The following is a 16,592-nucleotide window of genomic DNA, read 5'->3' as shown; positions in this document are numbered from 1 at the left end:
TAGACTACACTAGACTAGACTAGAATAGAAAAGAATAGATTAGGAGTAAAATAGAATCAACCAGGTTGGAAGAGACCATCAGGATCATTGTGTCCAACCCATCCTCAGTTTAGGAAAGATGTTGACTTGCTGGAATGTGTCCAGAGAAGGGCAACAAAGTTGGTGAGGGGTTTGGAACACAGCCCTGTGAGGAGAGGCTGAGGGAGCTGGGGTTGTTTAGCCTGGAGAAGAGGAGGCTCAGGGGAAACCTTATTGCTGTCTACAACTACCTGAAGGAAGGTTGTAGACAGGCGGGGGCTGGTCTCTTCTCCCAGACAACCAGCAACAGAACAAGAGGACAGAGTCTCAAGCTGTAACAGAGGAAGTTTAGGCTCGAGGTGAGGAGAAAGTTCTTCACTGAGAGAGTCGTTTGCCATTGGAATGGGCTGCCCAGGGAGGTGGTGGAGTCACCATCCCTGTAGGGGTTCAAGAGGGGATTGGATGTGGCACTTGGTGCCATGGTCTAGTCATGAGGTGTGTGGTGATGGGTTGGACTTGATGATCTTTGAGGTCTCTTCCAACCTTGGTGATACTGTGATAGAAAAGCTTTTACATCACAGTGTGTCACAAAATCCACTCTTTCACTAAACTATCATCGCACCAGATATGACAGCTTACATGAATATCCCAGGATTACCCAGAAGAACTTGGCTGATTTTGCAATGGTTTGCCACACACCCCTACAGTAACATTGTTTTAACGTGAGACTGCTGGCATATTGCCCCCAAAAATCTCAACACTGCATTTAGTATGCACTGTGTTAACTGGTACGAAACACTGTTGTAGGTGTTCACATGCTGTGCCACATTACCACATCTCATTTACTGTTTGCCACTGTTTATAAAGAGGTGGCTGCTTCCTTCCATAAAACAAGTAACGGTAACAGAATTAGTCAAATATTTATGAAGGCAATCCAGTGTGAAGTGCTGCATCTAAAAGCAAGCACCTGCGCTTTGGGTTTTTTTCTGACGGTGCCTTTCTTCCTTTACATAGAACAAAGTAAGTCTTTCAGGAAGCTCTGCCATTTGTTATCAGCTCATTCTCCTTAGATGGCAGGACTGTAAATATTTTTCTTCATTATCACCCTAACAGTAAATAACTTTGCAGGTGTGATTTAATCAAAAGGAATGTCAAGATTTCACAATTTTTGGGCTACCTTAAAGAGAGTGGGTAATAGAGAAACCCATGCACAAGGGAACAAATGAGCAGAACTAGTGAGCTAATTTATCAAGCAAGGTTCAAGATCATTTGGGTTGGATGACAGGTGATATATTTGCACTACAGTTCATCTGTTCTCTTATCTAGGAAAGGGTTCTATAATAAATCATAATTTATTGCACGTTTTGCAACCTTGTCAAAGGGCACACCTAAGATTTTTGCTTCAGTAATAAATTCTACTCAACTGTATACAGGAATTCACTTGACAATCTGGAAATAGCTAAAATATTTTGGTATTTTCTAATATCAGCCCTTCTGATCGAGCACCAACAACTCATGTGGTTTACACAACACTACATGTACTTTCTTCTAAAATGAATTATGCTTAAAAAACCACCAGGACATTTCAAAGTAATTCGCCAATGACAATCACCAGCAAGCAAAAAACTCCCAAGGCTGCTGGACAAAGACCCCTAACCTCTAATCCCAACCCGTAACTCTTTCTTATCCCCTATTTTTCCTTGCCTTTTCCCTATTTGGGAATGTTTATTTCTGAAGAAGAACAAAGCAACAGAATATTGTGCTCATCCTCAGCAGTATTTGTTGGTGTACAGAGGTATATGTTCATGAGGCTGGTCACATGTTCCTGTCCATTGTCTGTAAAAAAATAGGAACAAAACTTTTAGAACCACCCTAAGCCTTCCATATTTTTATACATGGTAACCACTTGGCAAAATTCAAGCAAATATTTATAAAGGTCAATCACTGCCTACTGCCAGGGTGTTTCAAATTTTTTGAGAACTTTTTTTTAATGAATCAAAAATAGGTAGAGAAAAACCAAATCATTGCAGCTTTAAGTTCAATATTATAAGGCTCACCACTTACATGCAGAATCATGTGTTAAAACTGCATCTCAGTGCGCCAGTAAGTGAAGGGCTTTCTAGGATCAGTAGTGACATGCCTGTTTTCCTTTCTAAAACCACTGCTCATGGTGAAAAGAAAATAATCTTATGATAAAAGCAGAAAGTTTCCCAAAATAATTGCTGCTTTGCTAAGTTCATCATCTTGATCTACTCTAAGTATACCTGGACAGACATTTGATATAGGTTTAGAATCATAGAATCAATAAGGTTGGAAGAGATCTCAGAGATCACCAAGTTCAACCTGTCACCCAAGACCTCATGACTACTAAACCATGGCACCATTGTTTATCTTCTTCATACAAAACTCTTCTAAACACAATGAATGAACCAATGCATCTAAAATACTTCAAACATATTTCTCTTCTAACAAATGCCATGCCTGCTTGAAGTTACAAGAACCCCTAAAATTCCAAGCAGTATGACTTGAAGAGAATTGCTTATAATTGCCTTCATGTTACTGGCCAAAGAACCCACAACAATGGCACTTAAATTTTCTTTCTGATCACTAGATTCAAGTATTAACATTTTTCTCTGCATTGTCTATGCTGCTGCTGCTGTAAGGCTGATCCCAATCTGAAATACTAAGGGGAGTTTCATCCTTGTTTTTTTCTTGCCATTACTTTTTCTTTTCTGTTTAGCACTGTTTCCTACTCATATTAGCAAAGTAACAGAAATTAATTTAGCTGCATCACAAGTAAATCTTACTCTCATACTACTTCATTAAAAATCTGCACACATACTATTATAGCCAGAGTAATCAATTAATATGTATGAACTGATACGACCAAAAACACTTAGTTCCCCAACCTTGCTTTCACAGACAACTGTCTGAAACCATTGTCTTTCCACTGAAAGACTGAAAAAAAAGCTAAGAAAACTCAAAATCATAGAATCAATAAGGTTGGAAAAGACCTCAAAGATCATCAAGTCCAATCTGTCACCCAACACCTCACGGCTACTAAACCATGGCTTCAAGTGCCACGTCCAGTCCCTTTTTGAACATCTCCAGGGACAGTGACTCCACCACCTCCCTGGGCAGTACATTCCAATGGCCAGTAACTCTTTCTGTGAGAAACTTTCTCCTCACCTCAAGCCTAAACCTCCCCTGGCGCAGCTTGAGACTGTGTCCTCTTGTTCTGGTGCTGGTTGCCTTGGAGAAGAGACAGAAGAAACCAGAAACCTAGAGCTGAGTTCAGTGCTGCACTGCACTCATTTCAGTTAACTTCCATCACTGCCTCTTCCAAGAGAAAAAGGTCACAGGGTACTTACTGGTGAAGTGGATAGATAATGTGGCCAAGAATGGTATGAATACTATTATATCATAATCCTTCTATTTTCTGTAGCATGTTAGTATTTGAGGAACTAGATACTCATCTGACATGCAAATTGTGCTGAGATGTCATGTCATCAGACTGCTAAATCATCAGCTTCACTTCACTGGTGTAAAGGGTGGTGGTGTCTGTGAGAATCCTTAGGCACAAAATTTATAAACCGGCTTTGGCTGAATTATTTCAGATAAAGCATCTTGTCCCAGTGATCTGTAAATCATATCTTCAAGGGGACCTGCCTGTTTATTTTTCCTTCACAGATACAATGATGAGCAAACAACTTACGGTCAACTTGATCAAACACCACTGAGAACAAGAAATCTCTTGGTGTCATGTAATATTCTCCTTCGTATTCCAAAGATGCAAACTGCATGAAGCGATGCTTCCGAAGAGACAATCTTTCATCTCTTTCCACATTAATGACATCTTCTTTCTGAAACAGAAAAAAAAATCCATGCAGAAAGGTGGTTGCAACTCTGAAATGACAAAGAATCCTACACCTTGTCTTGATTAGCTTCAGTAGTTTGTGGGTAGCCACAATAAGAGACTACTAGAAATTACAGCTATTAATGGCATGGTCTTAATGAATGACATTCAAGGTGTTTTTTGGCTTCAGTAAGAGAGTGTCTTAACAACACAGTTGAGCTAAATTAATGGCTTGCTGTCACCAAAGGCTACCTCACTTCCCATGCCCCTGCTCTTGGACATATGGTCCTGCACCTCCCCACTTGCCAGCTCTGTTACTTGTTGGACTCTCACCGAGCCAAATTCAGCTTGTTAACTCAAGAAAAAAACCTAACTCAACCAAACAGGAAATAGCATTTTGCCAGGTTAGTGACTGGCTCAGCAAAGGTTGAAATGTGCTTGGCACCTGTGCAAATGATCTACTCCGAATGCTAATTACCAAGTTATGGAGCAATTCCTAAGACAGGGGAATAAAAATGTTCTAGTTTAAGTATGGGTCTATCAGAGAAGTTAGAAAAATGGGAAAGGTAATGGAAATGCCAACAAAGGAATCAGAGATCACATCACCACACCTAAAACTTTAATTAGTTAAGCAATCAAAAAACTTCCATCTCTCTCTCTCTTAAATATTGAGAGTCATGACTGAAATCTTACAAGCACTCTGAGCAGCAGGAGAGGACACACAGTGAAACAGAAGCCTATTATCTTTGAAATCTTAAAATATTGAAGTGACAACACAGAAAACAAGACAGGCTAAAATTCAGAAGACATTGTGCATTATTTGAACATTAATCATGGAACAATTTTACGACCAACAGCATCACTCAATTTTAGGATTAATCAAAGATGTGAGACAGTGAAGAAAAAGCAAGAAAATCCAAGGCTAAGTGCCAAGATTCCAACTTGAACATACTTGAAACAAATCAGTAAAGAGCAAGATGGGTGTGCAGACAGGTTAGTGCCCATGGCATTACTCAGTGTGGGATGTAAATGTATGGGTACAGCCTAGAGCATGGCTTACCAAGGTGCTGCACCACATCTCCCAGCAAATGACCACTATTCATTTAAGCAGTTTTCAGCTTCTGGTTAGTTCCTATGGAGCTGATCTAGTGTGAGATGTCCCTGCCCCTGGCAAGGGGGTTGGAACTGGATGATCTTTGAGGTCCCTTCCAACACTGACAATTCTGTGACTACTTGGCACATGAGCAGTCCAGTATAGCTCAGGTGAATGCAGCATTTTGCAAGCTGCATTACTCCTGAGAAAGGGCAGCACAAGCGGTTCCTGGTTACATTCAGACCAAATGCAGGTGCTGCAAGGGTCTCACCAACTGATGTTAAAACACAGGGTCTGCTGTGCTGAGTGTGTTTATGGCGTGAACTGTGGACACAGAAGGGCAGACAGTATCTGAATGGAGAAGTGGGGAGATTAATGGGAACACCTCACTTGCTTTTGCTGAAGTCAGCACTGGTTATAGACATGCAAGGTAACAGGTACCCAGCTGCACAGGAGGTTGTTATGAAAATCAAGAATGTGCAAATAGCATAGTAGGTAACAAGGCACCTGTGTGTTTGTGTGCATGCATCCAGAGACTGGCAAAGCAAGAAGGGAATGGGACTCTGAACCATTCTGACACTTTAGTTTTCATTTGCTGTTCCTTCAGGATGGGGAATGCTATTTTTGCTATTCCTCCAAGTTGAGCAACTGCTAATTCAGTTTCCTCTGCTGAGTTAGAACAATTTCAGAATCAAGTGTGAGCAGTCACATTTTCTCCACCCAGCTGACAACACACCAGGACTCTAGTACTAAGTTGCAAAGACAGCAGGGGAGCTAGCTGATATGATGAACATACAAGCTGTTTTGGGATGATAGCTTCTAGTTCTCAGGCGGGTGTCTGAAACTGAAATGAAACCCATTAGGTTTAGTGTCAGGCTCACAAGGTGATACTGATACTGATACAGGCAGCTCCAAATAACAGGACCCAGAGTGGTCAGAGAGGAACAACTCCCTTGAAATGAAGCACTCCATAAACAGGAGAGTGGACCTCAAGCTGCGGCAAAAAAACATAGTTAATTGAAGAAAGCATGAAAAAAACAGTTCAGTGGACAATGAGACATCATAGAAGAAGATGAAGCATTTTGCCTTTGTGTCATCAGGTTTCCTTTTTCTCTCCACACCACGGCCCCTTACTGGATATGGGGAGCATATGCTCATACAGCTGGAGGTCTCAAGAGAAGGGGCACAACTGACAAACCTATAAACATAGCCTGAACAGAGTTATTACCATCACGTCTAAATAGAAGGCTGCAACTTGCCATTTAATCCCACACCTTGCACCTTTGTGTTAGCATTAAGAATTTGTTAAAATGCTTCACTGAACAACAGAAGCACCTTGGTACTGTCAGTTTTAGCTGCATCTTGGAGTGTGTGTGTTTCCCTCAAAGCCTGGATTTCAATGAAAGCAGGGGGAAGGGGGCCACAACAATTACAAATCTTCAGGATACTCATACTTTAGAATTAAACCAGTCATATTCTGATATGCAAGGAGAATGAGGGCTACTTCCAGGTATCTGAAGCTAAGGTTGGCTTTGTTTAAGATATGACCATTTTATATCAGTATCGCTGGAGCTTCGTCATGGCCTACAACCCAAGCTGCACTGCTACTGTTCCATGACTCAGACCTGTATGTTCTGGGGAACAGTGTTTAAAAGTAAATGTAATGCAAACTGTACTCTTTTTAAAACTTTGTGGGACAAGTGACTCTAATTATTTGGTTAACAAGATTGAACAAATGTTGCAGATATCAAATGAACAGTGCATAGTTGCTGGGAATTTACATGCAGCATCCTTACTAAAACCATTTCCCTCTCATAACAGCGTAAGCAATTTTTGCTCAATGGCAAATTAAGCTTTGAATAATGCCCTTCTCATTTTTTGGTCATTGCACTTTTGTTTAGACACACTCCCAACTACACCCCTCAAACTGCCTCAGTTCTTCTCCTTTTTATCACACAGAACCACTCTCATAACCTAGGTAAACAATACGAGCATAATGCTATACTATGATTATTCTACAGATCAAAATAATAATTTCAGAATGCCTTATGAAGCATAATTACCAAACTCTTTAATTATATCACTTCTTTCCACCAGACTGATTGCTGTTTCTGCACTACTATATTGCCAATGGTTAACTGTGGTGGTTTAGGCTGGGTGCTGGCCCGGACGCCACTGCACAGACCACACCTGGGAGGTCCCAAGGGGTGGGCCCAGCCCAGGGGGGTGGTCACAGGAAACCAGGTATTCCATTTCCCATAATGCCCTGCTCCCCTATAATATACCCACAGGGGGTCTTCACTTCCTCTTTCATCCCCTGCTACTGCCTAGGTAAAATGGCGTGAGCCGCCTCCCTTGGGCCTGCCCAGGCCCATGGCTGGGTTGGGGGGGGCGGGGAGAAAGAGCCCTGGGGGGTTTGGGTGTACCCCCAGGTGGGGATGGGACGCTCTTGGGTATGTTCTGGGATCTCTCTCTCTTTTGTCACGGTGCTTGTGGTTCTCTGTAAAACTTTCAACGTTGTTTTTTTGTTTTCCCATTTAAACTTTCCATCACTTCTGCAATCCGTTTGAGTCGTTATTTCTGCCCGTGGTGGGGAGGGGGTCTGCCCCAACCCATTACATTTTAACTGAAACTATGGTTTAGGACAGTCCCTAATACTGAACAAAAGCAGATCTACTGTCTTGGAAAAGATGACATGGGCATCCTGAAGCAGTTTCAGGCCATGTGTAAAATATAGCCAAGTCTACAATAGCAGCCTATATGTATTTTTAAAAGCTGTGTCTCTCTCCTTCACCGTTGTTCTCTTCACCAATATAAAGGTCTTCATGTCTTCAGCAAGCTGAGATGCTGAACCCCCGAAACATAGTTGGTAAAGGATGGAAATACAAGTGAAGAAGCAGAGAGCTGCAGATTTTAAAGAAGAGATTAGAAGCATAACTCTCATGTGCTCTGAGAAGGGGTAGATAACCAAATAACTATTCTAAACACTATTCCAAACACTTTACCAAAGACTGGATAAAAACTATGTTCTGAAGAAAAAGTTGATTCAATCACTTCAAATTAAGATTGATCTTCTTTTAAAACACCCATCTAAAGCATGTATGGTGACCAAGCTCTCTATATACAATTCAGTATCCTTCCCACTTCAATTATGTCCTGAATATTTTCCAAGCACTTTTTCCTGAGTCATCCAAGGAGTCATTGAGATAAAATAAGTTTGACATTCCTGACATTTCTAGAAACACTGTCAAAGCTCATTCTGGTCATAAAAATGCAAGTACTGGGCGAAAAGCAGAGTTTTCCTCTCTAATTCTATTCCACAAAATGAGTTTCAAGTATAGACAGGTATACTGTAGGAAACAATTATGTATTTAAGGCTGGACTTCAGATATTAATGTATCTGTAATCTAACACCTCAGCAGTTTCTAACAGTGCAAACTCAATGCAAGCAGGATACAAAAATTCAAATTTACTGAGATGCGATGGGTGAGGAGAATCTATCACTACTGCTTGCACAAGATTCTTGTAAGCATACTTCAAAATTACTCTGGGATTGACTTGAGCTTATTTTTGTCTTTAACAGTGGCATATAAGAAGCAATTAAACCACACAGAGCTAGGCTGCATTAATGCTAAGGCTTGGTCTGAAATTCCATCCTTAACTTGTTCTATTGTGTGTGGGTACATCCGGGACTTCAAACACTGGGTATTCCCACATGCTCCACAGCAGCCCTGCGCAACAGAGTGACTTAAGAATGAAGTTTCAGCTTTAACTTGGCATTTAGTTACCTTTGTTCTTCTATGTCAAGCCTCCAGTGACAATTTGAGAATGTCCATGGTAAAGATATGATTCTTGAGGGCAAATTAGAAATGAATGACATAAAAAAAGGTTCTAGGAAGATGTGTTTTCCTCTGCAGCAGACATGGCAAGGGATCAGCAGCTGACCAGCCACTCTCATCTATAAGCAGTACCAAAGACTATGGTTTCCTTCTTGTCATCCTGTATTGAGAAATGCCTAAGAGCAACAGCATTTCATGTAATTAGTTTTCAGACTGATGTGCTGAATCTGTTTATCAATCTCTTCATTTAGGATGCTAATACAGAATTCATGGCTCAATAATTCCTGCAATTTTGACTTTTTTTTTGGCTATGAAAAATAGCAAGCTTAAGTCAAGTAAAATCTTCTATATACTGCATCACTGAACTTAAAAAAATGCACTAAATAAAAAAGATTTAGGTAAATAAAACCCAGATAACCCTCACTTGGGACTTTTGTAACGCCGCTAAGCAAACTGTAAATCCATTCAAAATGTAAGTAGTTGTGTACAAACTCAGAGGTTACTTTACGTAAGCATATATTCTCCTTTCCCCTTAAACTTAAAATTATGACCTTCATTTTTGTTCATTTTACTTTTTCTCCCTTTGCACAGAATTTGGTGTTCTGATGTGTCTGCATCTTTTATTACATTTTCCATCTAAACGTTTTCCTCCTTATAAAACAGTCTACATTTTTCAGTTGATTTTTCCTAACATATTTCTTCTTTCTTCACTCCTTTCCATATAATCTACTTATTTTGCTTCTTCATATCCTTTCATTGCCTTTCTTTCCTCCATTATCAATATACCTTATTCGACTTTCCATTGGGGGGGGGAGTGGGATATAAATTATTTCCCCTCCCCCTCTTCTGAAAAGAGTATAAATGCTCTTTTTGCCTCCCTTGATCTGGAAGCGTTAAGTTGCACCACTCATTTTACCTGCTATAAGGGTAACTAAACCAATGTGTGGGATGTAATTAAAATCCAGTTGGTGCCAGCAGGCTCTCTGGGAGCCTTAGGTTTGTATCCATTAATTCACACTAGATCTACAGATGGATTTAGCAACACCGTATCAAATTGCTGTAAGACTGATGAAAACTTTGCAGTTAACTTGTGTCATTACTGTATCTCCATTTCAACTCAATCCAATTTGAAATGATCAAAATAATAGAAAATGTAACTTAACCTCAAGCCCTGCTGAACATTTTAACGTACCCAGCAAGCATGCTGAAGGCACAGAGGACAGGTAACGCTTGGAGCTCAAGGTTTGAAAGTCTCACATGACGCAATAACTGATAGATGAAAAAATGTTGTGACAAGAAATCCATCTGACAGAAATACGTGATATAAAGATAGCTCAAGACTGTAATATTTAAGAAAGCTTGTACAGAAGTATGTGCAAATATAGTGTGTGCTTTCACAATAAAGCATGAGCCATGTATTATGTAGAGTCCTGATCAACATCAAGTTAAAGGCATAGGCTCAGATGCGAAAATGCCCTTACGCAGTAAGTTATCTGTATCACTTTTCTAAGCATTGTATTTTCTGCCTTTGCAGATCAAGCTGCAAGCCTGGGCATAAAGTAAGCCAGGAAAGAACACCACCACTACCCCTTAAAAAAAAAAAAAGGCACTGCATACTGTTTGGAAATAAGTTTTAAGTATTTGAATGACTGCTTAGCAATGTGAAACTAAACAAACTACTACATTTCTGAAATCTTTAAATGTGAAACAGACAAAAGGTTAAAATACTTTCTGAGGAGAGAACAGACTGCTAAAAGGAGGACATACGGAGAATGAGAATGCAAGAGCCTTGTGTCTGGCTACTCTTAACATGCTGAATATAAATACTCCAAAATTAGATGAAGCCCTTTTGATGCACTAACAGGTGCCACTCCCCTTCCTTCTCCCAAATAGCTGCTTGGAAAATTCTGCTGTGCTAGTACTAATTAGTGATGGTTACATTGGAAGCAGCAGCTGAACAGTTTACTTGGATCTAAACTCCTGACATGTTTTAATTTTTCTCTCTCACTCTTTGTATTACCCTAAGTTCAGACTAAATTGCTACACTCAAAGTCATCCACTGTCATTAGAACCCATACCAAACACAGAATTAACCCTCATATCAGGGTAACACAGAAAACTGTCTCAGTTTGTAAGTTTTTGGTTGGTTTTGTTTGTTTGTTTTGGTTTTAGTTTCACTATTCAGTTCTAGAAATTTCATCCTTAGCAGAGTTTGGTTTCAAACATAAACTTAAAAAGAATAGCGAAACTAACACATTTGCTCCAACAGAATATAACAAAGGCAGATAAGGTGCCCAAGCTCTAACAAGCCAGAGAACCAGTTCATTTAACAAACCATACATTTACACCTCAACTTGCAAGTTATCACACCGCCCTGCTTACACATTCCCCTGCTGAGGCTGACACACCACTTGAACATGCTGGTGCAGAAGCACTAAACACATACAGAGTGGCAGGGGGACCACATAGACACCTCAAAGGCAACACACCCAGAAAACATGTTCATGCAGCTTCCTGGGAAAGCTCATCACACTGCTACTGTATTTGCCAGTCAGTGGACTTAAAGTGAAAAATGTGCTGTACCTACTTGTCACTGATCTTTTTCAGTCAATCATGCACAATAAAGTGCAGTTGGAATGGGAAGACACAAGCTCCTTAAAGGTAGGAAGCGAGAGGTATTTTTGAAAGATGCTATATGCAAATATATAAACAATACATGGTGCTTAAATATTCACTTCTAAAATGCTGTAGTATCTTTATTTTTGCTCCCTCTTCTCAATTTAAGTGGTGCATGGGGTGTCTCTTTGGCACACCTCAGGAGAAGCTGGGAGAGGCTCTAAGTCATCTTAATTTTTTTGCTTATCCTGGGCTTGCAGATCTTTAGGACTTTTCAAGTGAGCTTGCACTGCAGGAGGGAACCATATGGCCTTTTCAACTAGCTTCCGATTTTGTTTTGAGTAACATAGTAGCTGTACTTGATCTGAACTACATTAGGAGATAATTCATTTATAACACGGCAGTTCAGTGTAACTGCACGTCCTTCAAAAGGGGACTACATGTCTCTGAGTTTGGGAAACAAAACTTTTTTGAGAAGGGCAACTTTGAACTGTGAATTCCTGCAGTCCAACTTACACCGACTGCACTGAGCTACATATTCACCTGATGCTTCACAGCTTTAAAAGCTTTTCACTCCATAGTGCTTGGTCTTGTAACAACCATACAGACAGGAAAAAAAGTTAACGGCTTTAACAGTAGGTGTTGAATTCTAGACCAGTTTTTATTCTGAAACAGAAGACAAACAAACTCTGCTTTTAAGTAAAAATTTAAAGGAGAAAATAACTGTTTAGTGGCAGATGTAGTAGACTGACCTAAGCACAAGAATCTAAGAGAAAATATGTCCAAAATCAAGACTAGGAGAAGAAAACAAAAAGGGGTGACAAATTTTCAGTTGGTAAAGTAAGCAGTGCAAGTTCAAAAGAAACTGAAAGAGATGAAATGCTGAGAATGAAGGAGCTGTTTGTGCATGAATAAAAGGGACTAGAAAGAAGATGGCTACCGTAATCTGTTCAAGAATTGGTAAATGCAGTGGAATGGGACTCAAGATACAGAGTTTAGTGATAATGGGAGGAGGCAAGTTAAAACAAAAATAAAAAGAACACAAAAAATGTACCAGAATTGGTCTTACAAGCTTTTTAAATCAACCTCAAAAATCCCTCTGTCAATGGTTACATACACTTCCCATAGTTCTGTATATCCTGTGTTTGCAGTAAGGTGCCAAAAGCATTCCTGAAAAGGCATTACCCTGGCATGGCATTTTAGAGACAATGTATGTGCTTCAAGGCAAACACCCTGAAAAAAACCTGCCTCCCTCTTGTCATAGATTGTCACTCACATGTTTTTGAAACACATTTCAGATTGCCAGTCTTACTTAAGAACTATTGTTGACATGCTTGTACATCCAAAATGTTTTCAACATTGAATGAATAGTATCTTCCATAAAAGTGTATGAAGAACAGCCTTAGATCTCCTTATCTCTGGCTGAAATACGCCACATGACAAATATAATCAAGTATTAAAATGCAAATCCTGTTAATTTTTAACCTGGGTACTTTGGACTTGCCCTGCCAGGGAATTTTCATCACAACTGGGATTGAATTGCAAGAGATACACCCTGTGCTGCAGTTGCCAACCAGGCTAACAGAGCACTGGTGAAAGACAACTAAGCAGTGGCAGAACCTGCGGACTTAGAACTGTATCTGTACCAAGATCAAGAAACTCAAAAGCAGAAATACTCTCTGATTTCATCTTCCTGGACTAAGAACTATGGTTCTGTACAAAAGAGCAAATACAAATCAAAGCAAACTGGATACCTATGTAAACCTTAAAAACACTGTCAGAGAATGAAAAAAGAGATGACAGTCTTAAATATGCAGGCGTCATATATGCTAGCTGGCAGCAGTCGCTGTAAATGTGTGCTTCTATTTAGTCAGCCTGCAAATACTTCAGAAGAAACTTGTAGCTATCATGAACATATCCAGATTATAGTGCCTCCCATTTTGAAGGCTTTGACATAAAGAAAAGTCAGATAGCTAAAAAATGTGGTGAATCTTGGAAGAAAGTTCTGCCGGCTGGTGCTCAGCTGAGACGGGAGCCCTGAATTTATTCTTCCGGGAAAGTGAGAACTCCTTGGTTACAAGATCTACAAGGTGGTGTTTTAAGACTTTTGCTTTAAGTATTTGCAATATTTAATATTGCACATGTTTAACAGTATTGCAAATCAGTGTACACTGGTAGGATGGCTTCACACAGCAAAGCTACATAAAAGCATGTACTGGTAAAGGTATCAGGGATTTTACAGGTTGTGGTTTGTTGGCTTTCGGTTGTTTGTGGTTTGTTCTTCTTTTAATTAAAAAGCCCAAACCACACCAAAACATAAGAGGGCATGCTACTACACAAATGTTTCCTATAAATATTCTGAAGAAAAAAACAAAAAAATCCCAAACCTCAAAACTCTTCAAAACAAAGAACCCATATAGTAGGCAATACTCAAAAAGTATTATTCCTTTAACAACAAGTACACGAAAATTTTGTTACAAAACCTTCTGACTTACAGACATATGGAGAGAGAAAAATAATAAATAAGAGCATATGTCACAATACACTCTTAAAAAAAAACACACCCAGATTTTAAACCCTATTATTACCTATGCTACACTAAGACCTTTTCTCAGTTCTCAGAGAGCCTGGTACTTAAAAAGGTGCCATAAGCGATGGGGAGTTAACTGATTACGTTGCCATAGAAAAGACTATCACCAACAACCCTCCCAAAGCATTCAACAGCATCTGGGAAGTGTGAAATTCTTCACTTTTAAATACAGCGAACCAACACTATTAGATAAAACTTCCACAGTGGTAAATTAATCAGCGAATAACAACATGTAAAAGGAGGAAAATAGAATCTCCTCAAAGCTTTCCTTTCTGTATTTTTTATTTATTTATTAAAGCTTTAGCCACATAGACACAAAATGGCTAACAACTTAAACTCTTTAGAAGAGTCAATAGAGTTACGCTCAGAGGATTTAGCAGGTCCCAGGAGGTACTGAAACAAACACCCACATGTCCTGTAAGATTAATACAACAATAACAACAATGTCATTGCAACCACGAGGAATGTTTACACTGTAATGAAGTTGTAAAATTATATTTATTTCTCCATAAAGCTGCTGACCTAACTTCTAAACAAATGATTTGTTTTCTGTAGGAGTCACTGATCTTATGACAACGTGATGCGTAAAACCTGCATGTCTTAAAACACACTATATATTTCAGACATAGTTTTTGGAGACTTGCTTATTATTTTAAACTTTCTACCTATGTGGAATTTTTCTTTGAAAGCAATTTCATCTCACACAGAGATCACACAAGGAAAGACTAAGACCGTTCTGCTGTGCCACTTGCTCTGAAACCCAGAAATCCCAGTAGAAGTTTTATCTAAATTCTGGTATTTCCATTTACTAATTAAATAACTTCATCAACATTCTCTTCTGAAACTAAAACGTTTACAACAAAGTCTAAATACTTGAAACAGGAATTCAGAAATCTAGAATTCTATTTACTCAAATCAACATATTTACTTTGCACTAAGCACAGATTATTTTATCAAAGATGTGTGTAAAATTTTGCTTTCAATGGATTGCCAAATGCAGCACACTACAAATTTCAAAGAATTATCTTAAAAGTTCCAGTATATTGCTGTGTAGATCAGAGCTTTTAAAATCAGGCTTTGACAGCCTCTAACAGAAAAAAACAGATGAGACAAAGTTAAGGGCATCAGAAAGTAACAAAGGCCTGAATTTATACACATGCTTTTTTATCAAAGTAAAAATGTCTTACTACCTCCACACTGGGCATCAAGGTGATAATTGTCCAGGAGATTAGATTTGCATCAGAGAAATTAAAAGAATTTTGTTTTACATTCCACATTTTCAATAACAGCTATCCTGGAAGTTGAAACAAATTCAGTATAAAACACTGTGAATAAGGTAATGCTGACAAATATTTATTTCAACTGGAGCCATTACAGAGTGCAAAAATCAGTGTATTCTTGATTACAGCAGAGTTGCAATGACCCTTCATTTTTTACTAGTGTTTATAAATTCCATTCCCTGATTTTGAACTTTCCATCTATAATGAAAGTTCAAGTATGTTCTCTCAATCCTCCCTTCAAAGCCCATCACGGCTGCACCTTCAGTGAGACTGCAGGGTCACAACACAGCATTACAATTTCTTCTCTGCAGCATCTGAATCTAGCAGAAACCTGTACCTGGTAGGTCATCCATTTCTCTGTGCTACATTCCTCTGCACCAGAGATAAAGTTGTTTGCAGTCATCCTGGCTGCACCTTAAAGGGCTTTTGTAGAGGTTGTAGTACCATTTAAGCAGGTCATCAAGCATCTGATTTTCTTTTTCAAGGCCTCTGTGGTTATCAGTGTTGCTTCATTTATCAAAGCTGCCATATTCTTGGAAGCAGACTGTGCTATTAGCACAAACATTACATTTCTTTGGGAGGTCCAGAACTCCATCTGATGCAACTCTCTCTTCTCCTCCTCTTCAAAGTTTTTAAGATTATCTTTATCTCAGACTTCTATGAAATAGTTTGACTACAGCATTTAATTCAAGGATGAACTTGTGTAAAATCCAGATCCGGTCAAATGAATGCTGTATTTGTTCAGCCTCTCTTCTCTTAATAAAACATAATTACTAAAACATTGTAACACCAGACATGCCTGATAAAGAGGAACTACAAAAAAACAAAACCAAACTAAAAGCAAGTTGTTTTTTCTCTGCCTTGCTGGAGAAGATTCACTAGCCACCAGAATAATTTGATTTGAAAACACAAAGTGAGGATTTGATTTCTAGCTAGTACTCGGCATCATCCACAAAACCCAGATTTATTCTGGATCGCTGAGGCCAGTAGAAACTAATTACAGGATTGTTTTCACTGGGCTTAAGAAACACTTTGTTCATTTTGAGAGACAAAGGAAGAGAAACTCACATTTCTTGGGTCTCCACTGTACCTAGAGCACAGGCTCACTCTAGCTCAAATTCCTTTCCATCACTTGCATTCAGGCAGGTGACCTCTGGGGAACATCCTCAGTGAAGACCAGGGTCCCAGGGTACCCCTTACTGCAATTAAGGCGTATAGGGTTACATAAACTCCATAGCTAGCTTCAACGTCATTGTGTCTTAGTATTCTTACTGCTCATGTGAAAGAGTGAAAAGAGAAG

The 16,592-nt window shown here is 39.3% G+C and overlaps 1 protein-coding gene across 1 annotated transcript in view; it reads right to left on the bottom strand.

The window, feature by feature from the left end:
- MICU2 (mitochondrial calcium uptake 2) overlaps window positions 1-16,592 on the bottom strand; it is a 136,257-nt gene that overhangs the window by 56,189 nt on the left and 63,476 nt on the right. Inside the window, exon 2 of the mRNA XM_054164608.1 lies at window positions 3,734-3,881. Coding sequence (XP_054020583.1) covers window positions 3,734-3,881 — 148 coding nt within the window. The remainder of the gene's footprint in view (window positions 1-3,733; window positions 3,882-16,592) is intronic.

The sequence above is a fragment of the Dryobates pubescens genome, chromosome 10 (assembly GCF_014839835.1).
Source record: "Dryobates pubescens isolate bDryPub1 chromosome 10, bDryPub1.pri, whole genome shotgun sequence".
Taxonomy (NCBI): Eukaryota; Metazoa; Chordata; class Aves; order Piciformes; family Picidae; genus Dryobates; species Dryobates pubescens.
This window is presented reverse-complemented; position numbering and strand designations above follow the sequence as displayed.